Genomic DNA, 25,783 nt, shown 5'->3' with positions numbered 1-25,783 from the left:
ATAACTACTATAAAAGAAAAAAAGAGGCCAGTGTGATATAATGTGGCTGGGTGGCTACTTCAGACTGAGTTACCAGGGAATACCTCTATAAGGAGGTGACATTTGTGCTGAAATCTAACTGGGAAGGAACTAAGATGCAAAGATCCGGAGGTTCCTAAGCAGAAGAACCAGCACGTAGAAAGACTTGAAACGAGCATGATCTAGAGGAAAAGAAAAAAAAAAAGAATGTGGCTAGAACACAGAAAGCACAGAGAACAGTCTGATTATCAGAGAAATAGTCAGGGGCCAGGTCATAAAGGCCCTCAAACACCATGTTAAAGAGACAAAGGGAGGGTTTTAAGCAGCCACAATATGGAAGAATGGCTTTGAGGAGAGTAAGCCTGAAGACAGGGAGAATGCACTACTGCTATAGAAATCCAAAGGGGAGAGGAGTCTAAATACCTCTGTGAGAAGAACTCTCTCCCAGCATCTCTAGATCAGTGACAGGAACATAGGAGGCATTTAATACTTATAAATGCATTTTATACTATCCCCATCAAGTATAATACTAAAATTACTATATCCTTGTCTGAATCATCCCTTAGACCAAGTGAGTGAAGTCAGGAACCACATCAGTCCTATTCTATCCTCTTTTCCCAAAATGAAAGTCCACTTCCTGAAGAAAATCCAGTTAAAAATACACCTAAAAACGCTGCAAGAATAAATACACTAATGAAAACCATCAGTACCCCTGAGAAGCAGTGCTAGTTTTTGGAGCTCAATTTTAATTAAGCATTCTAAAAAGGTACTCTAAAAAGAAATAAAAGTACATGGAAATCCTAAAAGGCATTTGGTTAATGTTTGTCTATAAAGAGTTTACCTGGAACAAAAGGCAGGATTTTACAAGAGAGAGACTAAAAAGACTAAAGCCTCATTGTATTATCAGCAGCCGCATTCAGATTAGTAAATGCAAATCAACTCTTACTCAGATCTTGGCCATACAGTTTGAGCTAGAAGTATGCAAATGTAGCAAATATTAAGTGGTGGCTATTTGGAAACAAGGCCTCAAAAATTTTCCTCAGGTTAAAGAGGTCAGTAGAAAACATACCGCCTGGTTGGAAAGTTTAAACATAGTTACAATACAGCACAGAAAGAAAATAACTAAAATTCACTTCTAAGTACCACCATAAGAATCAATCCCTCACAACCAAATGTAAAATAGCTAGCTAGCGGGAAGCAGCTGCAAAGCACAGGGAGATCAGCTCCATACTTTGTGTCCAACTAGAGGGGTGGGAGATGCAAGAGAGAGGGGATATGGGGATACATGTATACGTGAAGCTGATTTACAGCAGAAACTAACACACCGTTGTAAAGCAATTATACTCCAATAAAGATGTAAACAAACAAACAAAAAAAGAATTAATCCCTCACTATTTTCAAACAGAAGATTCTATGAAATAATAAGGTAAGACCATTTGTCATCATCTGTTAATGTTATTTTTAACTGAGTGCTTGTGTACTGGAGTAACTGCTGTCTTTTCTAGATTCAATTCACTTTGTTCATGTGAATGTTAAATTTTAATAATTAACATGTTATTAATTTCTGAAAAGCTCATATTTAAACACTAGTATTAAATTTTAGCATCTTTCTCTTGCAATCAGACATCAGAAATAATTTTCATTTCTAATTAACTTGATAGGTTACCATGCTCATCAAAACTACTAGAGCTAACATTGAAATCTATTAAAATAGCGAGAAAATAAATATCAAAGAAATCCATATTAAGTTGAATTACAACATTATACACACACACACACACAAAATGGTACAGAGGTATCTAAAGCTTACATCATTGTCTCCAGCAACGTAGAATGATACAGTCTGGCTCCCAAGATTAAAATCTATCCAAAATCCCTCAAGTTTTTCATCTGATGGTATTTGCAACTAATAAAATAAACATATAAAACTAGAATATACTATGCTTTTAAAAGTGACAACAGAAAATTATGATGTTCTATTCGTGGTTGAGTTTTTTAAAAAAAGAAAAGAGTAGAGCTGGAAGGTATGCAGGCAAGTACAGCATTTAAATCAGTTTAGAAACAATCAAAAGAAATGCTGCTTAATATTTTACACAGAAATTAGCTAGCTCCAAAAAATCACAAATATTCCAAGTACAAATAAAGGTTGAAAATATTTTCATGTTTGAATATATTCATGAATGATAAACAATAATGGGCTTGATTAAGGAAACATAAGAAAATTTGAAGTACAACCTTTATATTTCACTTATCCTTGGCTACAAATGTGCCATTTCATAAAATGTCACTTAGATCCAGAATACAAGACCGGCTGTATTTGTGATCTAATTATGACTAACATTAATGTTCTTGTCAATTTGTGACCTACAATTCACTTGACCTTTGCATCAAAATTCATCTAATAACTAAAACACATACCAAATTTAAAATTTACCTCATATTTATCAAGAAATGCTGATAAACAAGGAAATGTAAAGACCCTGAAATAAAAAGTAGTCTGAATTAAAGAAAAAATTAATAAGCCTTCACAGCATAATTTTCACTTGCCATACAAATCACACCTAGGATCAAAAGGAAATCAGGCAGTAGTGACAACAATTTAAATAAAATCATATTTCCTTCTTTATTACTCTTTAAAGTGAGAGTTCATGGGAAATCTGTTTCCGAAAGACAGCATATTACTTTGAGGATACTACTCAGCCTACCATTTTGACTAAAGTGACTGAACCAAATTACTTTTCATGTTATTGACTATGAACAGAGATTGCTAATTTAGCTTATACTAGTGATACTGATACAGTGGAAGTTCCCATAAGGTTATATGGGAAAAGAAGAGTAGAAGTGAATAATACTGCTAATAAGAATGGCTGAATTCATTGAATACTTTCTTGGTCAGATACTACTATAAGTACTAAGTGTATAACCATCTCATTTAATCTTCACAACAAACATATGAGGTAGATATTATTAGTATTCTTGTTTTACAGCTAAGGAAACTGAGGCGAGTAAGGTTAAATAACTTGTCCAACATTAGAACAGGAAGAGGGGGACCTGTTATTCAAATCCAAATAGTGTGACTCCCTGCGCACAACCCTCACCCTATCTTTCATTTCCTTAGCAGGTAAACTAAATGTGAACTCATTCAATCCAATGTGCCCTGAACACTTGTAAGGTGCCAGGCACTGCACTACAAAAATACCTCTTCTGTCATTGTCAAAAGTGATAAAAATTTATACTACCTAGCCTTCCATGACCATTCTTGAGATTAAATAACTGCAGAAAGAACATCCTTACAATATGTTAATTATAAAAGAAGATGATTTATGTTTGCTATATATTTTTATTCCAGTATGTGTACAAAGGAGGTAGCTCAAGTAATATTTATACCTAGATTTTTATTGTTCCTTAAATACCAAATTTATAATATATATGCAATTCTGAAATACAGTAAACCAATTTTAGACAGTTATTAATTAATATTAATTAAATAAAAATGTATTCTTTCTTCTAAAAAGTACAAAGCAAAAGAAGACCAGTGGAGGATTATTTCAGCCTACCATTGTGTGCTCTTCTTTGAACTCTATTTCTTTATCATTAAATGGTTGTATTTTGCATTGTTTACCTTCTTTTGTCTCCAAGCATGCCATTTACAAGGTTGAGAAATATCCTGCAATCCTAATTTTTAAAAAAGAGAGAGCTTTTAAAAAACAGAGTAATTTAAAAAAACTTTTTAATTTGTTATTTTTACACTACTTACTGTTTCAAATTCAGAGTTTTTAATTCCTTTAAATGCATTAGCAATAAAATCCATTGAAAACCACTGACACGCCAGTTCTTGCCTTTGTTTTTCTGTGGTCATTCTACATAAAGCTTCTATGATAGCCGCTTGTAAGTCATAATCTTAAAAAAAATTAATGTATTATTTGAAATTATGAAAATTAAAGTTTATAAAAGTCAATACATTTCATAAGTTGTTAGAACAAGCAAGAGTAATAAGGAACGTAGTGTAATTTACTCATCTTTTGTCATTTTCTTCATAGAGATTAGAAACATCTCATCATTACAGGCATGAATATAGCCCAAATAACAAAATAAGTTTACTAATAGGAGTAAAAAAATATTTTTAAGGATATTTAAAAGAAACTCCTAAATGTTCAAAGATTCCTCCATTCCATTATTAGAGCTGTGAATTGCAAAATAACTCATACAAAAGTCTATAAATCACAGGTAATCTTTGTTTTCCTTTTGCATATCATGATATTTAAAGTTATTTTAAAGTACTTTAAACCAGTGGTTTGTTCTATATGTAAATCACTACATCAAAATTTTCTCATATGGAAAGAAAATTTGAGCTCTTTTAATAGAAACATTGTTTACAAACAAATCTATCAATCCCAAGAATATTAAACCTCCTAATTTCATAAAATACATTTAAGAAATTTCTTCACAAAAGGAATCCAAATCTACTTGAAAATTAAGTTATTATTCAAAAACCTACCACTAGGCACAAATTATATTTGACAACTCCTGTTATCACACTTATTTTTTTAGTTTAGTTTATAATTCCCTCGCATAATTTTACTACATTATAATGTTAATATTATTTTGACTAATTAGATATTATAGTCTATTAATAAATTTGGAGTAGTTTCAAATATGAACATTTTGAAAAAAACAGACTTACCTCCGGCATCTAAAATCCTTTCTCCCATACTACTCCTGTGAATCAAAACAACACGTTATATATACTAGACAAGTATCAATTAACTAGAAAGCTCATATGTTTGGGGGAAAAAAACTTCACCAAAATTTACAATTGATTAGTATCACAGACTTTGGCAGAAAACATATATATAAATTATATTAGAAACCTACAAGAGTTTATCAGTTTTAATTATTAAGGCAACTCACGGTTGCCTTGTCTTATAAAACATCCTTTAAATTCTTGACTTGAACCACTAATTAAAGAAATATAGTACAAATTATTACATGAGAATGAACATTTCTTGGTTAGAGAGTATTTTCCTGGCATCTTGAGGCATTTTGTCCAGCATAGCATTCATTTTTTTTAGAGTCTAGAAAAGAAAAATACATAATCCATTAACTTTATATATTCAGTGAAACATTAAGTACTTAGAGATATATTATAGGTATATAAACTTAGAAGCCTATTTTTTCTTAATCACAGCATTTTATGCAGGGAAATAAGGGTGGAGGAAAGAATATAAAGTATAAAATAGTGACTATAAGAAAACATAAAACACAGGATATCAAAAATAGAATATACCATGATTCCTGTACTTAAAGAAGGTATACTCTTTGCAGTATGACATGTTTATTATTACTCTAAGAACTAAAGCAAAAAATATTACCCTATTAATATTTGTTTTTATGACTACACACATATATATATATACTAATACAGGTTATTTTTAGCATTTAAATACTTAGGAACTACTAATATCTACATGGCATAGTTTATTTTCATGAGAGCTATATATGTATACATAAACCCACATGCTTATGAATTCTCAATACATATTTAGGTAATATTGGGTTGGCCAAAAGGTGTGTTTGGCGTTTTTTTTCCATAAGATGGCTCTAGTAGCGCTTAGTTGTCTTTAACTTCATTCGGAACAATTTTGCTAGACTGTATTGTGACAGCTGTCATATCAGCGTGCATTTAAAAAGAACTTGTTTGGCCTCCGCCGCTGCCGCCGCTAGCATAGCCGCGGACGCCGCTGCTGCCGTCGGGGCTTGTTATTTCTAAAATGGCGCCCCTGGACTTGGACAAGTATGTGGAGATAGCGCGGCTGTGCAAATACCTGCCGGAGAACGATCTGAAGAATCACAGTCTCTTGGGTCTTCTGAAAATAGTCTGTAGCAGCGCTGTCCAATAGAAAATGCTCAGAAATGTGAGCCTCAAATTGTTAAATTTTTTAAAGTAAAAACAAACAGGTGAGGGCTTCCCTGGTGGCGTAGTGGTTGAGAATCTGCCTGCCAATGCAGGGGACACAGGTTCGAGCCCTGGTCTGGGAAGATCCCACATGCCGCAGAGCAACTGGGCCCGTGAGCCACAACTACTGAGCCTGCGCGTCTGGAGCCTGTGCTCCGCAACAAGAGAGGCCACAATAGTGAGAGGCCCGCGCACAGCAATGAAGAGTGGCCCCCGCTTGCCGCAACTAGAGAAAGCCCTCGCACAGAAACGAAGACCCAACACAGCTAAAAATAAATAAATAAAATTTTTTAAAAAAATAAAATAAAATAAAAATAAAAAGAACTTACCAAAATTGGTGAATTTTTGTGTAGCCATTTTAATATTGAAGATGGAAGAAAAAAGCAACATTTTTGGCATATTATGCTTTATTATTTCAAGAAAGGTAAACATGCAACTGAAGCGCAAAAAAAAGATTTGTGCAGTGTATGGAGAAGGTGTTGTGACCGATGAAACATGTCAAAAGTGGTTTGCAAAGTTTCATGCTGGAGATTTCTCCCTGGATGATGCTCCACGGTCGGGTAGACCAGTTTAAGTTGACAGCGATCAAATCAAGACATTAACTGAGAACAATCAATGTTGTACCACGTGGGAGATAGCTAACATACTCAAAATATACAAATCAAGTGTTGAAAATCATTTGCACCAGCTTGGTTATGTTAATCGCTTTGATGTTTGTGTTCCACATAAGTTAAGGGAAGAAAACCTTCTTGACCGTATTTCCACATGCAGTTCTCTACTGAAACATAACGGAAACGTTCTGTTTTTAAAACAAATTGTGACGGGCGATGGAAAGTGGATACTGTACAATAATGTGGAACGGAAGAGACACTGAGGCAAGAGAAATGAACCACCACCAACCACACCAAAGGCCGGTCTTCATCCAAAGAAGGTGATGTTGTATATATGGTGGGATTGGAAGGGAGTCCTCTATTATGAGCTTCTTCCAGAAAACCAAACGATTAATTCCAACAAGTACTGCTCCCAATTAGACCAACTGAAAGCGGCACTCGACCAAAAGCGTCCAGAATTAGTCAACAGAAAACACATAATCTTCCATCAGGATAACACAAGACCACATGTTTCTTTGATGACCAGGCAAAAACTCTTACAGCTTGGCTGGGAAGTTCTGATTCATCCGCCATATTCATCAGACACAGCATCTTCGGATTTCCATTTATTTCAGTCTTTACAAAATTCTCTTAATGGAAAAAATGTCAATTCCCTGGAAGACTGTAAAAGGTACCTAGAACAGTTCTTTGCTCAAAAAGGTAAAAAGTTTTGCAAGATGGAATTATCAAGTTGCCTGAAAAATGGCAGAAAGTAGTGGAACAAAATGGTGAATATGTTGTTCAATAAAGTTCTTGGTGAAAATGTAAAATGTGTCTTTTTTAACTTAAAAACCAAAGGAACTTTTTGGCCAACACAATATATTTCATGGTGTCAGACAATGAATTAAGACAACAGAGATACACTACATGATAATTTAGTGCCAAGATAAAATAATTATTGAATTTGATAAATTGCTACCAAATTGTCTTCACCTTCTCTTTAAGTTTTCAAAGAAAATCTAAAAAATGACTTTACCTCCTGCCGAATACAAATATTCACTCTTAAGTCAATAACCAGGGCACAAATTCGAGGTATGAAACTTTCCACTACTTGCCTTTTACCTGAATAAAAATAAATTATTGACAAATGTGTATTTTAAACTCTTTTCAATGACAATCTTACATGTGTTAATGGAAATCAGACATACTAATTCAGTTCAGAAGAAGGCCCATGGACTGGCCTGGGAACCAGGAAGCATGAAATTCAGTCCTGGTTCTGCCATTAACTAGCTATGTAACTTCAAAAAAAACACCATTCAAACAGATGTGACTGATTTTAACTCTGGCAAAGGAATAAGCCCAGATCCAGCTTCTCCTTTGAGGCACTTAAAGCAGTATGACTTTTTTGGATAAATAAATACAGTCCAAAACTGGAAACGTCTAATTTGAGGTTTTTATGAAAACTGGCCTCAGTAATTTATAGTCATACCTCTAAAATTCCGTAACGGCCATTAACACCTCCAGACTTCATGAAGATCTAAATATCTTGACCTATTTCTAAAATTTGACACTATTCTCTCAAAAGACAAGGCTTTATTAATACTAAGTATATTAAGAGGAATTTGCTACATGCTAATTTATGATGCAGAGTTCTAAAATAATTTTAAATAATGGCAACACTGCAACAGAAAATGCACTTTACAAAGTGACTACGTTAAAAGAAAAAAAATCACTGAATTACTTGAAAAGATAAAGTGATTTACTTAAAAAAAACCAGTTGGATCACTTCATAATCACTGGTGCTTTAGGACTGTTTTCTCCCTTAAAAACTTAAGAATTTAGACTAGATTGTTATGTTAATTGCAAAGAAACCAATGAAAAGGTAGTATTAACTACTACTGAAATAAATAGCAATTGATATTTTTAAACGTTTTGGCAGCAATTAGCTGTTCCTTTATTTATAAACAATTCACCAGCTCCAATTACCAATCCTAGGTAATTCTTCCTCAGCCAACACAGAGATAAAATAACTTGAGTTTATTGTTTGACATAAGGCACTGCCAAGCACAAGTGAAATGATGAGTTGTAACATGTTCTATACTCTCCGTGTACTACTGAAAATTTTGTTTCATTAGATCAAGGACAAATTATGGCCCACAAACCAAATCCAACTCACTGTCCCTTTTTGTATGGCTGTATTCATCAGCAGGTACTCTGTGGAAATATGTGAATCTATATCATGATTTACTGAACCAGTAGTTTCAGGTGAATTTCATTCATTCTTATGAACTTAGCCATCATTAGCCACCACTAAATGAATGGCTTTGGTAATTAGCTTGGGCTGCAGAGTTGATAGTGTTTCTTAATGAATTCAACTCCAAAGTCCAAGGCAAAATTAGTGCGTATATGAGAAACTTATACTTCAGTAAAGTTATTTCAATGAAACAAAGGTCAACTGAATCACAAGTAATGTCCAGCTGCTTTATACATCTCCTAGGCTGTCAAAAGCTGAGACAAGAAATGACATCTCCATTTCCAACAACAAATTTATAGGGGATATATTTTTTCCAAGCTCCAACTACAGATCCAGCAGCGTTTCTGGACGTTGATGTAGGTGCAAAGGAAATTTCCCTAATTTCAAAATTCATTTTAACTCTGCAACTGAGGAGCTTCTACCTAACCTTCGACTAAACGTGATTAATCTGCAATGTAATGGCATTCTAAAAAGCAAATATTAAGAAAAAAGTCTAATATAATTCTATAAATGCTTTCCAAGTGATGAATACGCTCAATTAAAAATCATGCTCATGAACTGGTATCAGTATTTGGCATTATCTGCATGAAAAGACGTTTTCTAATGTAATATACACAAAATTTCACTACAGATAAGCATGAACAAATGAATATTTGCAATTAATTTTTATAACAGCAAACACTAACTCTGAACGTTAAGAGAAACGTCATCTTCTCAAAAAAGAGTGCTATTCTCATTAGTAGACCTGTATTACAAAAACACTGTACTCAATTATTGTTATATTTTGAGTTGCATCAATAAAACATTTGTGGAAATTTGTTTTCTTTCTTGTTAAGTAAGTAACTACATAATACCATCAATTTTTTTCCTGGCCCACAAAGCCTAAAATATTTACTATCTGACCCTTTACAGAAAAAAATCTGTCGATCCCTGAATTAGGTAATGAATTCCTAATATTAGAACAATACTAAAAGAATTGCAAGATTATACCAAAACTCTAACAGCAAATTATTGTTCCAGTAGAAATAAAATGTTTATTATACCTTCATCATCGATGTCACGTATGACCTGAAAGTGAATAATATTTAATTTAAACCTTACTATCTTACATTATAAACCATTACAAATAGTATTAAAATAACAGGTTACATATGAACTCACCACATAATTATTTAACTTTTATATATTAACTAATTAATCAGGATAAATGCACTAACCAACCTGTTAGTGACTTTTAGTCTCAGGGCATATAGAACACAAATTGTTTTTAAATAAACACATGCTTTATAACATCAGTGAATCAATATGATTGTTACCATCAAAATATCAAATAAGTCTTCTATCATATTTATAACAGCTTCATCTTTTGAATTTCCTTGACTCAGAATAATCTCCTTGGATTTTTCAAACCAGGCAACCATGTAGAAAAAGAAATATATATACATTAGTTACTTTGACTTCAATTTTAATAATTTTAAGAATGTACTCATACAAACAGTAAACCTAAGAACAAAGAAACATTAAAAATAAAAATTCCAGTATTGTATCAAAATAAGTTTATGCTCTTAAACACCATCATTGTTTTTGCTTTTTAGTAACTCACTATATGTTCCCATTTTTTAGATGGGAATGGATGAAGTTAATCCAATTCCAAGAAGAAAATCTTTACTTCCCCCCTTCAAATTCTTAGTTCATGCACATTCATATTCATAAAGAATAAATTATCATTACACATTAGATTATTGTGGCATTTTTACTATTTGAAATATTTTGGTATTATTTTATTTTTATTAACTCAGACATTTGAGTACACACTATGTTTTAGGCACTGTTCTTGGTGCTCAGTATACAACAATGAACAAAACAGACAAAAATCAATATCCTACATTCTAAAATGGGAAATAGATAATAATAAATGATATAAAAAGAAAAGTAAATTAAGTTAGATAGTGGTTAAGATGAGCTAAAAGTAAAGGCCTTAGGGAGTCTTGTGACCTTAAATTCACACAATTATCAAGGACCTTGTATACAGTTCCCTTGTGATCTTTATTTTTCTAACATATACCACAGGTTATAAAAATATTTTATCTCAAAGTTTTATATACAGTTCCCAAATTTATTTTCCAAGTTTGAACCATTTAATTAGAAAACACACCTTTAATCATATTTCCCTCAAAGAAATATGTTACATATTCTATACTCATCTTTTGGACTAGTCCTTGTTTTATCATAGTTAGAAGTCCAGCTTGCCCCAATATACTGATATTTTTGCCACATCTTCCAAAAGAAACCAAAATGGTTGAAACAGTTTGGATATCCTTTTTATTCAGCTCCTGAAATGCAAATTATACATTTAAACATCTGTAAATACAAAACAGAATGGAATTGGCATTGTGCTAGGAGCGTTATAATCCTCACAAATCCTGAGTGTTAGTCATTATCATAATCATAATCTCCATATTGCAAAGGACAAAAGTGTGGTTTAAAAAAGGCAACCTGCTTACAGGCACTCAGCCAGTGAATGACAAACTCAGTAAAAAATTGCAGACATGTATAAACTCAAGAAACCTTAGACTTATGATGCAATGAATCAGTTACCTTCCATTCTAAAAAGCTTTATGTATTTAACTAAGGGATCCAAGAAATTTTTTTTTTTTTTTTTTTTTTTTTTTGTGGTAGGTGGGCCTCTCCCGTTGCGGAGCACAGGCTCCGGACACGCAGGCTCAGTGGCCATGGCTCACGGGCCCAGCCGCTCCCGCGGCATGTGGGATCCTCCCAGACCGGGGCACGAACCCGTGTCCCCTGCATCAGCAGGCGGACTCTCAACCACTGCGCCACCAGGGAAGCCCCCGATATGAGAAATTTTTACTCACTCTTCTAGATTCATAACAAACATCAAATTCTAGTGGAGACTGTCAATAATCACTTTTTTCTCACATATAAAAATACTTTATACATGATAAATCAAGTAAGTACAAGGTTTTCAATGATTTTTATTTGTTTTTGTTTTATTTTTTGCAAGCACCAAGCACTGTCCACACAACATGAAGAATATGCTGATAGGCTTTTAAAAAATAGTTCAAGTTGTTTCAACTTCAAACAGGTAAGCTATTTTTCCCGTTTAGATAACAGTTAATAATGGTAACACTATGTAAACACAGATTTTAAATATATTATTTAGAAAACAACAATCCAACATGTTATTTGGGACTCCTCAAACAAACACACACAAAAAGCAAGTGGTGAAACAAGCATTTATTTAGATAGTTAAAAGTGAGCTTGCCAAAGTTTTGTTTTTTTTTTTTTTTTTTTTCCCAGTACGCGGGCCTCTCACTGTTGTGGCCTCTCTCGTTGCGGAGCACAGGCTCCGGACGCACAGGCTCAGCAGCCATGGCTCACAGGCCCAGCCGCTCCGCGGCATGTGGGATCTTCCCGGACCGGGGCACGAACCCGCGTCCCCTGCATCGGCAGGCGGACTCTCAACCACTGTGCCACCTGGGAAGCCCGCCAAAGCCTTTTTATTCATTCCTTCCAACGGAGTATCTCTTCCTAAAAAGTAGAGTGGTATCTAATAACTGTAACACTCATTCAACAAAAATGAATATTTACCCTGCACATAAGGTCATCCAACTTGTGGAAAAACTGTTTGCTGCATTTAATCTCCACATCTTCACAAATATCAATTTGTAAAAGTGTTTTCAAAGGTTTGAAATCATTTTTTCTTAAAGCATAATCAATGCATTTTTCCAACTGCTGAAATATAGAAAATGGCAAATATATTGAATCAAAACCCAAATAAGTCACCTTAGTCACCTTATGAAATCAAGTAATTTAGGAATTGTTTTCACATTTGAAAATTCTCAAAAGAGCTTATATAATATCAATTCACTTATTTAAAAAAACTGTCCATTATTAAATTCAGAGTAACAGAATTAGAGATTAAGTTTTTTGATAATAATAAGCTCTATACAGGAAAAATATATTTTACTAATTTTCCACTTCATATTTCTTACTGGAAAGTCATCATTATGCTAAACTCAACAATGAAGGAAAAATCAACTTTATAGTAACTAATACTTAATACCATGGATAAAACCCTAACATATCAACTTCTTCATGAAGTTTAAATAGTTAAAAAAAAAAAATTGCATAAAGACAGGTTTTAGAAACTATACCAACCAATATAACTTAAGCATTACATGTACATATAATTTATTATTTATTATATTCTATATTTATAAGCTTTACAAACTGCCATCCCTGCTATTAAAGTACACCACCATTAATAAGGAATTTTCATACATTAATATGATTCGCCTAAATGCAAGTATCTCACAATTTTAAGCCTTGATATAAAAGTATCCAGCCATAAATGATACATAGATCAGTGTATGATTCATTTCTATGTAAGAAGTATATATAAATCATCTTTAGTACTTTATATTCTTAATAAAGCTTTTGGAAACAAATCTATTGAAAAAATAAAAGGATAACATTTTAATTTCAATTATTTGACTCTTGACCATTTCATAAAAACAAGTAAGCTTTGTCTTTCCTAAAATGATGGCATTTAATACCTATAAATAAACAAAAAGTGATTTTAGGAATTAAAATAAAAGACTTCCTTTTGGTCTAGGACTACATACCTGGAGATCTGGTCTTATTGGCATTTTGACTTAATTTTAAAACAGGTGGACAAAACAAACACCTACAAAAGAAAGCATATACTTTCTGAATCTTACAATCTATTTTATATGTTTACAGTTTAAAAATCTTAACACACATAAATAAGCATTGCTGCTTATACCAAAGGCAATAAATGTTGTTTCTTCAAGTTCCTCACTGCTTATGAAATTACTCATTTGAATCTGTCCAAAGAAGTTTCTGGAGGAAAGACTGAAGATCATTTATTCAAGCTTTCCCTTTTTATAAATGACTTCAATAAATGTGAAAGTCCTGCCAAAAGGTCACAAAACTAGTCACTGAAAGAACATAAATGTGAACCTCCCTCATCAGAGATCCCAACTTTGTTCCAACTTTGGGAACAAGAAGAAAAATAATCTTGAATTAATGCCTAAATGAAATTTAAACTAGTAATACAATATTTAAGAAGGGAAGTAGGGCCTCCCTGGTGGCGCAGTGGTTGAGAGTCCGCCTGCCGATGCAGGGGATACGGGTTCGTGCCCCGGTCCGGGAGGATCCCATATGCCGCGGAGCGGCTGGGCCCGTGAGCCATGGCCTCTGGGCCTGTGCGTCCGGAGCCTGTGCTCCGCAACGGGAGAGGCCACAACAGTGAGAGGCCCACATACCGCAAAAAGAAAAAAAAAAAAAAAAAAAAAAAAAAAAAAAAAGAAGGGAAGTATATGCAAGTATACTGTCAAAGAACAGGATATGTAAGAATATACAAATATGCAATGAAAGGAGGAAAAGATAACCTAAACACATTTTTCCCTTCAAAAGAGAATGGAAATAGGAAACAGCAGGGTTACATTAAGCACCATCTTAACAAAAGCATCTAACATTTGCAAATGCAATTTGGAGGTTTGGAGGTTAGTCCTATAAAGGAAAAGAAATAAAACAATCTTTTCTAGACATCATAACTAGAACAATTTTAAAATAATCTGTACTATGAAGAGCTTTGTAATAGAACCTCAGGAAATCCAACATAGAGGGGAAATTAATTACTTAATCCAGGAGGAATACAGGACTGTATATCTTGAAGGCAACAAGAGGCACTAGGTCAGTCTACTTTCTTGCAGACATGCCAGTAGAGATATTTAAAGTGCCAATGAGGACATACATAAGAGACGTACAAAAGGGATGAGCAAAAAAATATCCTGCATTTCCAAAGATTAACTCCAGGGGGAAAAAATCTGATCCACTGAGAAACACTGAATCCACATACATAGGGAGCCAAGTATAAAGATGCTTCTGCAGCATCGTTCTGAGTGAGAAAATTCAAAAGTACCTAGATGGGAGCTAGGAATGGGAGGGAGGGAAAGGAATGAATAAATAAAATGTGGCATATGCTAATCAATTCTGTAAAGATAACAGTTAGATAAAATGAACCAGAATTTCAGATATTTGCAGCCAAACAGTTTTAGTGATTAAAAAACATGTTGCCAGATGACAAATACAGCATAATGCCACTTATATGCAAAAAGAAACTGTATTATTTATGATTATACCTCTAGGTGCACATAAGTATACACATATTTGCGTGCATGCATGCACCTGTGTGTGTGTGTAGAGTGACATTCACCTACATCACTCAGGACACTGACACAGCTATCTGTCAGCTTATTGGGGAGGAAGAGTAGAGAGTTGCACAGAACCATAATCAGCTATTTGGCAATGGGAAACTTCAGTTTTATTTGTAATTTATACTTACTTAACCTTTCTAAAAGTAAATTCATACTAAAATGCAGGTAGGTGGGGTCCAAAACTTGGGATCAGTAAAATGTGGGTTTGGGTTATTGTGAGGGAAATGAAATCACAAGGCCAGCCTCTGCAATTAAGCAGCTAGAGTCCAGCTGCTCCATCCAAATCTATCCACGACTTAGCTGTGGTTTTGCCCCATCTGGTTATGGTTGTCTGCTCTAGCTTAAATATTAAATGGGTGACTCTTGGTCTGTGGCTAGCTGGGGATTCCAGTATACCAGCAATGATTCCAAGATCTCTAAATAGTTGGTAGTTGTTTTATCATTTTGCCTGGGAAGTTGGGAATGCAGGGACCCACCGGTTTGCTTTCCCAATTCCCAACAAGGGGTGTACCTATGTTCTGCTTGGCTTCAATCTTTCTCTTTCTCCCCAGGCCATCACAGAAGATGGAAATTTAGCCTGTATTAACTCAATTATGGAGGTAAGAAATAAGTACTGAAGGTCAGCAACCAACAGGGGGATTAATGAGGAACCGTAAGAGGAACAAGGTAGGCTAGAGAACCCTGAGCGTCCACCACTGCCACTACACCATAGGCCTGAAAGCTTTAGGAGGAAACATTCCTTGGAATAAAAAGACAAAGTTGAGGATATCACAGGATCACAAAGGAACAAAATGTATAGAATAAAAAGTTGAGATATGAAGAAGAGATGCACACATTCCACTATCTATTCAATGAGAAATCCAGAAAAAAATTTTAAATAAAAAAGAGCAGTGGGATGGCAACAGCTGAATAATAGCCAAGAACTTTCCCAAATAAATATAAACATCCACAAGTTGAAAAAGTCCACGGAATTCCAGGATAAATAAGAAAAAGTACATCTAGACATACTGTGAGGATATTTCTGAGTAAGAATAAAACAGAAAATCTTAAGTCACCACGGCAAAAACAAAACGCAAATGCATGCAAAAGAATAAACATAACAGATTCTCTGTTCTCACAATGAAATAAATTTAGAAATCAGCTACAAGATAGCTTCAAACTTCCTATATATTTGGAAATTTAAACACATACATGTGAATAGTCCATGGGATACAGAAAGACAGAAATGATAAAATATTTAAGTGACTAAGAAAATCTGAACATATAAAATCCTATAGGATACAACCAAATCAGCAGTTAAAGTACAATTCATAGACTTGGATGAATTAAAAGGTGAGAAACAGAACTAGCCAAAAGAAAAAGACCCACAGGACCTCCAAATGGTAGTTATTAGACAAATACTTCAAAATAACTGAGTATTGTGTACATAATGATTATAATACAAGACTGAGAATTGTGGCAGAGAACTGGAAACTGGGGTGGGCAGTAAGGAAGGCCACAGAAAGTCTGAAAGAAGACCAAATAATCCTAAAAACAAAAATAGTCAATAATAAGATTATTAAGAAAGAATAAAATTGATGGTTTTAATAGCAGATTAGACACAGATGAAGTAAAAGAGAAATGGAAGTGGTACCATAAGATAATATCTGGAATGAAGCAGAGACAAAAATATGGGGGGGGGGTAACAGAAATCAGATCAAGAACACAGAAGATGGAGGAGCTTCAAGATGGCGGAAGAGTAAGATGCGGAGATGACCTTCCTCCCCACAAATACATCAGAAATACATCTACATGTGGAACAACTCCTACAGAACACCTACTGAACGCTGGCAGAAGATTGCAGACCTCCCAAAAGGCAAGAAACTCCCCACGTACCTGGGTAGGGCAAAAAGAAAAAGAAAAAACAGAGACAAAAGAATAGTGACGGGACCTGCACCAGTGGGAGGGAGCTGTGAAGGAAGAAAGGTTTCCACACACTAGGAAGCCCCTTTGCGGGCGGAGACTGCGGGTGGCGGAGGGGGGAAGCTTCGGAGCCGCGGAGGAGAGCGCAGCAACAGGGGTGCAGAGGGCAAAGCGAAGAGATTCCCGCACAGAGGATCGGTGCTGACCAGCACGCACCAGCCTGAGACGCTTGTCTGCTCGCCCACCGGGGAGGGGGGGGCGGGGGCTGGGAGCTGAGGGTTGGGCTTCGGTCGGATCACAGGGAGAGGACTGGGGTTGGCTGCGTGAACACAGCCTTAAGGGGCTAGTGCGCCACGGCAAGCCGGGAGGGAGTCCGAGAAAAAGTCTGGAGCTGCCGAAGAGGCAAGAGACTTTTTCTTCCTTCTTTGTTTCCTGGTGCGCGAGGAGAGGGAATTAAGAGCACCGCTTAAAGGAGCTCCAGAGACGGGCGCGAGCCGTGGCTATCAGCGCGGACCCCAGAGCGGGACGATAAGGCTGCTGCTGCTGCCGCCACCAAGAAGCCTGTGTGCGAGCACAGGTCACTATCCACACCTCCCCTCCCAGGAACCTGTGCAGCCCGCCACCGCCAGGGTCCCGTGATCCAGGGACAACTTCCTGGGGGAGAATGCAAGGCGCACCTCAGGCTGTTGCAACGTCATGCCGGCCTCTGCCACCGCACGCTCACCACGCATTCCGTGCCCCTCCCTCCCCCAGGCCTGAGTGAGCCAAAGCCCCCGAATCAGCAGCTCCTTTAACCCCGTCCTGTCTGAGCGAAGAACAGACGTCCTCCGGCGACCTACACGCAGAGGCGGGGCGGAATCCAAAGCTGAGACCCGGGAGCTGTGAGAACAAAGAGAAAGGGAAATCTCTCTCAGCAGCCTCAGGAGCAGCGGATTAAATCTCCACAATCAACTTGATATACCCTGCAGCTGTGGAATACCTGAATAGACAACGAATCATCCCAAATTGAGGAGATGGACTTTGGGAACAACGATATATATATATATATATATTTTTTTTTTTTTTTCCCCTTTTTCTCTTTTTGTGAGTGTGTATGTGTATGCTTCCTGTGTGTGATTTTGTCCGTATAGCTTTGCTTTTACCATTTGTCCTAGGGTTCTGTCTGTCCGGTTTTTTTTTTATAATTACTTAAAAAATTGTTTTTCTTAATAATTACTTTTTATTTTATCTTCTTCTTTCTTTCTTTTTTTTTTTCTCCCTTTTATTCTGAGCCGTGTGGAGCACAGGCTCTTGGTGTTCCAGCCAGGTGTCAGTGCTGTGCCTCTGAGGTGGGAGAGCCAAGTTCAGGACACTGGTACATAAGAGACCTCCCAGCTCCACATAATATCAAACGGCAAAAATCTCCCAGAGATCTCCAACTACACAACCCACTGAACCAACCTTAGCCACTGGGGACAGACACCAAAAACAATGGAAACTACGAACCTGCAGTCTGCGAAAAGGAGACCCCAAACACAGTAAGTTAAGCAAAATAAGAAGACAGAGAAACACACAGCAGATGAAGGAGCATGGTAAAAACCCACCAGACCTAACAAATGAATAGGAAATAGGCGGCCTACCTGAAAAAGAATTCAGAATAATGAGAGTAAAGATGATCCAAAATCTTAGAAATAGAATGGAGAAAATACAAGAAACGTTCAACAAGGACCTAGAAGAACTAAAGAGCAAACAAACAGTTATGAACAGCACAATAAATGAAACTAAAAATCCTCTAGAAGGGATCAACAGCAGAATAACTGAGGCAGAAGAACGGATAAGTGACCTGGAAGATAAAATAGTGGAAATAACTACTGCAAAGCAGAATAAAGAAAAAAGAATGAAAAGAATTGAGGACACTCTCAGAGACCTCTGGGACAACATTAAATGCACCAACATTCGAATTATAGGGGTGCCAGAAGAGGAAGAGAAAAAGAAAGGGACTGAGAAAATATTTGAAGAGATTATAGTTGAAAACTTCCCAAATATGGGAAAGGAAATAGTTAATCCAGTCCAGGAAGTGCAGAGAGTCCCATACAGGATAAACCCAAGGAGAAACACGCCAAGACACATATTAATCAAACTATCAAAAATTAAATACAAAGAACAAATATTAAAAACAGCAAGGGAAAAACAACAAATAACACATAAGGGAATCCCCATAAGGTTAACAGCTAAACTTTCAGCAGAAACTCTGCAAGCCAGAAGGGAGTGGCAGGACATATTTAAAGTGATGAAGGAGCAAAACCTACAACCAAGTTTACTCTACCCAGCAAGGATCTCATTCAGATTTGATGGAGAAATTAAAAGCTTTAAAGACAAGCAAAAGCTAAGAAAATTTAGCACCACCAAACAAGCTTTACAGCAAATGCTAAAGGAACTTCTCTAGGCAGGAAACACAAGAGAAGGAAAAGATCTACAATAATAAACCCAAAATAATTAAGAAAATGGTAATAGGAACATACATATCAATAATTACTTTAAGTATAAATGGATTAAATGCTCCAACCAAAAGACGTATATTGGCTGAATGGATACAAAAACAAGACCTGTATATATGCTGTCTACAAGAGACCCACTTCAGGCCTAGGGACACATACAGACTGAAAGTCAGAGGATGGAAAAAAGATATTCCATGCAAATGGAAATCAAAAGAAAGCTGGAGTAGCAATTCTCATATCACACAAAATAGACTTTAAAACAAAGACTATTACAAGAGACAAAGAAGGACAATACATAATAATCAAGGGATCAATCCAAGAAGAAGATATAACAATTGTAATTATTTATGCACCCAACATAGGAGCACCTCAATACATAAGGCAATTACTAACTGCCATAAAAGGGGAAATCGACAGTAACACAATCATAGTATGGGACTTTAACACCCCACTTTCACCAATGGACAGATCATCCAAAATGAAAATAAATAAGGAAACATAAGCTTTAAATGATACATCAAAAAAGATGGACTTAATTGATATTTATAGGACATTTCATCCAAAAACAACAGAATTCACATTCTTCTCAAGTGCTCATGGAACACTCTCCAGGATAGAGCATATCTTGGGTCACAAATCAAGCCTTGGTAAATTTAAGAAAATTGAAATCGTATCAAGTATCTTTTCCGACCACAGCGCTGTGAGACTAGATATCGAATACAGGAAAAAATCTGTAAGAAATATAAACACATGGAGGCTAAACAACACACTACTTAGTAACCAAGAGACCACTGAAGAAATCAGAGGAAATAAAAAAAATACCTAGAAACAAATGACAATGAAAACACGACGACCCAAAACCTATGGGATGCAGCAGAAGCAGTTCTAATAGGGAATTTATAGCAATACAATCCTACCTTAAGAAACAAGAAACATCTCAAATAAACAACCAAACCTTACACCTAAAGCAGTTAGAGAAAGAAGAACAAAAAACCCCCAAAGTTAGCAGAAGGAAAGAAATCATAAAGATCAGATCAGAAATAAATGAAAAAGAAATGAAGGAAATGATAGCAAAGATCAATAAAACTAAAAGCTTGTTCTTTGACAATATAAAATTGAAAAACCATTAGCCAGACTTGTCAAGAAAAAAAGGGAGAAGACTCAAATCAATAGAATCAGAAATGAAAAAGGAGAAGTAACAACTGACACTACAGAAATACAAAGGATCATGAGAGATTACTACAAGCAACTCTATGCCAATAAAATGGACAACCTGGAAGAAATGGACAAATTCTTAGAAAGGTATAACCTTCCAAGACTGAACCAGGAAGAAACAGAAAATACGAACAATCACAAGTAATGAAATTGAAACTGTGATTAAAAATCTTCCAACAAACAAAAGCCCAGGACCAGATGGCTTCACAGGCGAATTCTATCAAACATTTAGAGAAGAGCTAACACCTAATCCTTCTCAAACTCTTCCAAAATATAGCAGAGGGAGGATCACTCCCAAACTCATTCTACGAGGCCACCATCACTCTGGTACCAAAACCAGACAAAGACGTCACAAAGAAAGAAAATTACAGGACCATATCACTGATGAACATAGATGCAAAAATCCTCAACAAAATACTAGCAAACAGAATCCAACAACACATTAAAAGGATCATATACTATGATCAAGTGACGTTTATCCCAGGAACGCAAGGATTCTTCAATATATGCAAATCAATCAACATGATACACCATATTAACAAACTGAAGGAGAAAAACCATATGATCATCTCAATAGATGCAGAGAAAGCTATCGACAAAATTCAACACCCATTTATGATTAAAAAAAAAACCCTCCAGGGGGCTTCCCTGGTGGTGCAGTGGTTGAGAGTCTGCCTGCTGATGCAGGGAACATGGGTTCGTGCCCCGGTCTGGGGGGGATCCCACATGCCGCGGAGCAGCTGGGTCTGTGAGCCATGGCCGCTGAGCCTGCGTGTCTGGAGCCTGTGCTCCGCAACGGGAGACGACACAGCAGTGAGAGGCCCGTGTACTGCAAAAAAAAAACCAACCAACAAAAAAAAATCCCTCCAGAAAGCAGGCATAGAGGAAACTTTCCTCAACATAGTAAAGGCCATATATGATAAACCCACAGCCAACATTGTCCTCAAGTGTGAAAAACTGAAACCATTTCCACTAAGATCAGGAAGAAGACAAGGTTGCCCACTCTCATCACTATTATTCAACACAGTTTTGGAAGTTTTAGGCACAGCAATCAGAGAAGAAAAAGAAATTAAAGGAATCCAAATTGGAAAAGAAGTAAAGCTGTCACTGTTTGCAGATGACATGATACTATACATGGAGAATTCTAAAGATGCTACCAGAAAACTACTAGAGCTAATCAATCAAGTTGGTAAAGTAGCAGGATACAAAATTAATGCACAGAAATCTCCTGCATTCCTATACACTAATGATGAAAAATCTGAAAGTGAAATTAAGAAAACACTCCCATTTACCATTGCAACAAAAAGAATAAAATATCTAGGAATAAACCTACCTAAGGAGACAAAAGACCTGTATGCAGACAATTAGAAGACACTGATGAAAGAAATTAAAGATGATACAAATAGATGGAGAGATATACCATGTTCTTGGATTGGAAGAATCAACATTGTGAAAATGACTCTACTACCCAAAGCAATCTACAGATTCAAGGCAATCCCTATCAAACTACCACTGGCATTTTTCACAGAACTAGAACAAAAAATTTCACAATTTGTATGGAAACACAAAAGACCCCGAATAGCCAAAGCAATCTTAAAAGAGAAAAATGGAGCTGGAGGAATCAGGCTCCCTGACTTCAGAGTACACTACAAAGCACAGTAATCAAGACAGTATGGTACTGGCACAAAAACAGAAATATAGATCAATGGAACAGGACAGAAAGCCCAGAGATAAACCCACACACATATGGTCACCTTATCTTTGATAAAGGAGGCGAGAATATACAGTGGAGAAAAGACAGCCTCTTCAATAAGTGGTGCTGGGAAAACTGGACAGCTACATGTAAAAGAATGAAATTAGAACACTCCCTAGCACCATACACAAAAATAAACTCAAAATGGATTAAAGACCTAAATTTAAGGCCAGGCACTATAAAACTCTTAGAGGAAAACATAGGCAGAACACTCTATGGCATACATCACAGCAAGATCCTCTTTGACCCACCTCCTAGGGAAATGGAAATAAAAACAAAAATAAACAAATGGGACCTCATGAAACTTAGAAGCTTTTGCACAGCAAAGGAAACCATAAACAAGATGAAAAGACAACCCTCAGAATGGGAGAAAATATTTGCACATGAAGTAACTGACAAAGGATTAATCTCCAAAACATACAAGCAACTCATGCAGCTCAATAACAAAAAAACAAACAACTCAATCCAAAAATGAGCAGAAGACCTAAACAGACATTTCTCCAAAGAAGATATACAGATTGGCAACAAACACATGAAAGAATGCTCAACATCATTAATCATTAGAGAAATGCAAATCAAAACTACAATGAGATATCATCTCACACCGGTCAGACTGGCCATCATCAAAAAATCTACAAACAATAAATGCTGGAACATGGGACTGAGTGAACTGATGAGGTTGATTATAATTTCTGTGACTTTGTTTGAATAAAAAAACAAAAACAGGGCTTCCCTGGTGGCGCAGTGGTTGGGAGTCTGCCTGCCAATGCAGGGGACACGGGTTCCTGCTCCGGTCCAGGAAGATCCCACATGCCGTGGAGCGGCTAGGCCCGTGAGCCACGGCCACTGAGCCTGTGCGTCCAGAGCCTGTGCTCCGCAACGGGAGAGGCCACAACAGTGAAAGGCCCGTGTACCACACACACACACACACACACAAAAAACAAAAACCCAATAAATTCTGGAGAGGGTGTGGAGAAAAGGGAACCCTCTTGCACTGTTGGTGGGAATGTAAATTGATCCAGCCACTATGGAGAACACTATGGAAGTTCTTTAAAAAACTATAAATAGAACTACCATACGACCCAGCAATCCCACTACTGGGCATATACCCTGAGAAAACCATAATTCAAAAAGAGTCTTGTACCAAAATGTTCATTGCTGCTCTATTGACAATAACCAGGATATGGAAACAACCTAAGTGTCCATCAACAGATGAATGGGTAAAGAAGATGTGGCACATATATACAATGGAATATTACTCAGCCATCAAAAGGAACGAAACTGAGTTATCTGTAGTGAGGTGGATGGACCTAGAGACTGTCATACAGAGTGAAGTCGGAAAGAGAAAAACAAATACCGTATGCTAACACATATATATGGAATCTAAAAAAAGGTCAGAGGAACCTGGGGGCGAGACGGGAATAAAGATGCAGCCCTACTAGAGGGTGGACTTGGGGATACGGGGAGGGGGAGGGGTAAGCTGGGACGGGGTGAGAAAGTGACATGGACATATATACACTACCAAATGAAAATGGATAGCTAGTAGGAAGCAGCTGCGTAGCACAGGGAGATCAGCTTGGTGCTTTGTGACCACCTGGAGGCGTGGGATGGGAAGGGTGGGAGGGAGGGAGGGAGTGTAGGAGGGAAGAGGTATGGGGACATATGTATATGTATAAGTGATTCACTTTGTTACGAAGCAGAAACTAACACACGATAGTAGAGCAATTATACTCCAATAAAGACGTTAAAAAAAAAAAAGAACACAGAGGATAAGTTATAAAGCCCTACGTATGTGTAACTATAATCCCAGGAGAGGAGATAGTGAATGTGACTGAAGCAATATCTAAGAAATGATGACTGAGAAGTTCCCAAAACCAATAAAATACATCAAACAATAGATTCAAAAAACCCCATGAACCCCAGCAGGGGGGAAAAAAAACACCCAAACCCTGGTGCACCACAGAAAACTGCTGAAAATCAAGATCAAAATCAAAATAAAAAATCAAACTGCTGTCAGAGAGTAAAAAAGACAGGTTATTTTTAAGTAGCATCTGTAAGACTAGTAGATGACCAATTGAAACTATGAAAGCCAAAAGACTTAGAATAATAACTTCTTTAAAGTGCTCTAAAATTGGACTTAAACTACACATTGGACAGATGGACCTAACAGACCTATACAGAACTTTTCATAGAACAGCTGAACACACATGCTTCTCAAGCACGCATATAATATTCTCCAGGATAGATCATATGTTAGGCCACAAAACAAGTCTTAATAAATTTAAGAAGACTGAAATCATATCAAGCATCTTTTCTGACCACAAGTTGGGCAACCTAGAAGAAATGGAACCTAGGAGAAACATACAACCTATGAAGACTGAATCATGAAGAAACAAAATCTGAACAGACCAATTATTAGTAAGGAGATTGAATCAGTAATCAAAAACCTCCCAACAAGACAGGTCCAGGACCAGATGGCTTCGCCATTGAATTCTACCAACCATTTAAAGAACTACTAACACCAATCCTCAAACTCTTCCAAAAAATAGAAGAGAAAGGAACACTTCCAAACTCATTTTATTAGCCAGGCTTATGCTGATACCAAAGCCAGACAAGAACACTATGAGAAAAGAAACTAGAAAGTTCTGAAAGAAAAAACTTCAAGCTAGAGTTCTATAACCAACAAAAGTACTATTTAAAAATAAATGGAAGAATCATCCTATTTGTTATTAAAACATATTACAAAGTTGCAATTACTAAAAACAGTATTAAAAATAGGAAATAGACAAATGGATCAATAACCAAAAGAGAATCCAAATGCATACCCAAGTATATACTGGAACTTCATATATGAGTAAGAAGGTTTTGCAAATAGTAAAATGTAAATTAGTCAGTAAATGCTCCCAAATGCGCAGCCTGGCACTGGGAAAACTGACTCACCATATAAAAATATAACATCAAGTCCCTTATTTCCCGCATTCACAAAGCAAACTAGATGAATTAACTACCTAATGTAAAATGAAAATGTTTAAAAACCATTAGAAGGAAACACAGGATATCTCTATGACTCTGCAATGTGAAAACATTTAAAACATAAAAAGCACAAAGCATAAAAAGTAATAGATATGAACTTTTTGTACATCATTGTCTCCTTCTCTCTCTCACACACACATACATAATTTCATTAAGGACTCTGTTCACTCTGAATCCAGTACTCAGTATTGCCCCAGCAGGTCCTATAACCGTGAACACATTCACTGGCATAACTCACACCCTTCAAGCCCTAGAGAAACATTTCCTTTGCCTATGCCTTTAAAAGAAGGGGACTGCAGTTAATTACACTATTCTGTTTATG

General features: G+C 36.3%; 1 protein-coding gene across 1 annotated transcript in view; it reads right to left on the bottom strand.

Annotated features, from left to right (window-relative positions):
* SYCP2 (synaptonemal complex protein 2) overlaps positions 1-13,488 on the bottom strand; it is a gene marked incomplete at its 5' end in the record, with an annotated part of 59,597 nt that extends 46,109 nt beyond the window's left edge. The window contains 12 exons of the mRNA XM_081256423.1: positions 1,829-1,924; positions 2,453-2,498; positions 3,641-3,693; positions 3,776-3,918; positions 4,703-4,737; positions 5,008-5,093; positions 7,601-7,686; positions 9,862-9,886; positions 10,135-10,235; positions 11,019-11,151; positions 12,428-12,571; positions 13,465-13,488. Coding sequence (XP_081112549.1) covers positions 1,829-1,924; positions 2,453-2,498; positions 3,641-3,693; positions 3,776-3,918; positions 4,703-4,737; positions 5,008-5,093; positions 7,601-7,686; positions 9,862-9,886; positions 10,135-10,235; positions 11,019-11,151; positions 12,428-12,571; positions 13,465-13,488 — 972 coding nt within the window. The remainder of the gene's footprint in view (positions 1-1,828; positions 1,925-2,452; positions 2,499-3,640; positions 3,694-3,775; positions 3,919-4,702; positions 4,738-5,007; positions 5,094-7,600; positions 7,687-9,861; positions 9,887-10,134; positions 10,236-11,018; positions 11,152-12,427; positions 12,572-13,464) is intronic.
* Positions 13,489-25,783: the final 12,295 nt, after the last annotated feature.

Source organism: Mesoplodon bidens, assembly GCF_964165515.1.
Source record: "Mesoplodon bidens genome assembly, chromosome: 15".
NCBI lineage: Eukaryota > Metazoa > Chordata > Mammalia > Artiodactyla > Ziphiidae > Mesoplodon > Mesoplodon bidens.
The sequence above is the reverse complement of the archived record's forward strand: the minus strand, read 5'-3'. Positions and strand labels throughout refer to the sequence as shown.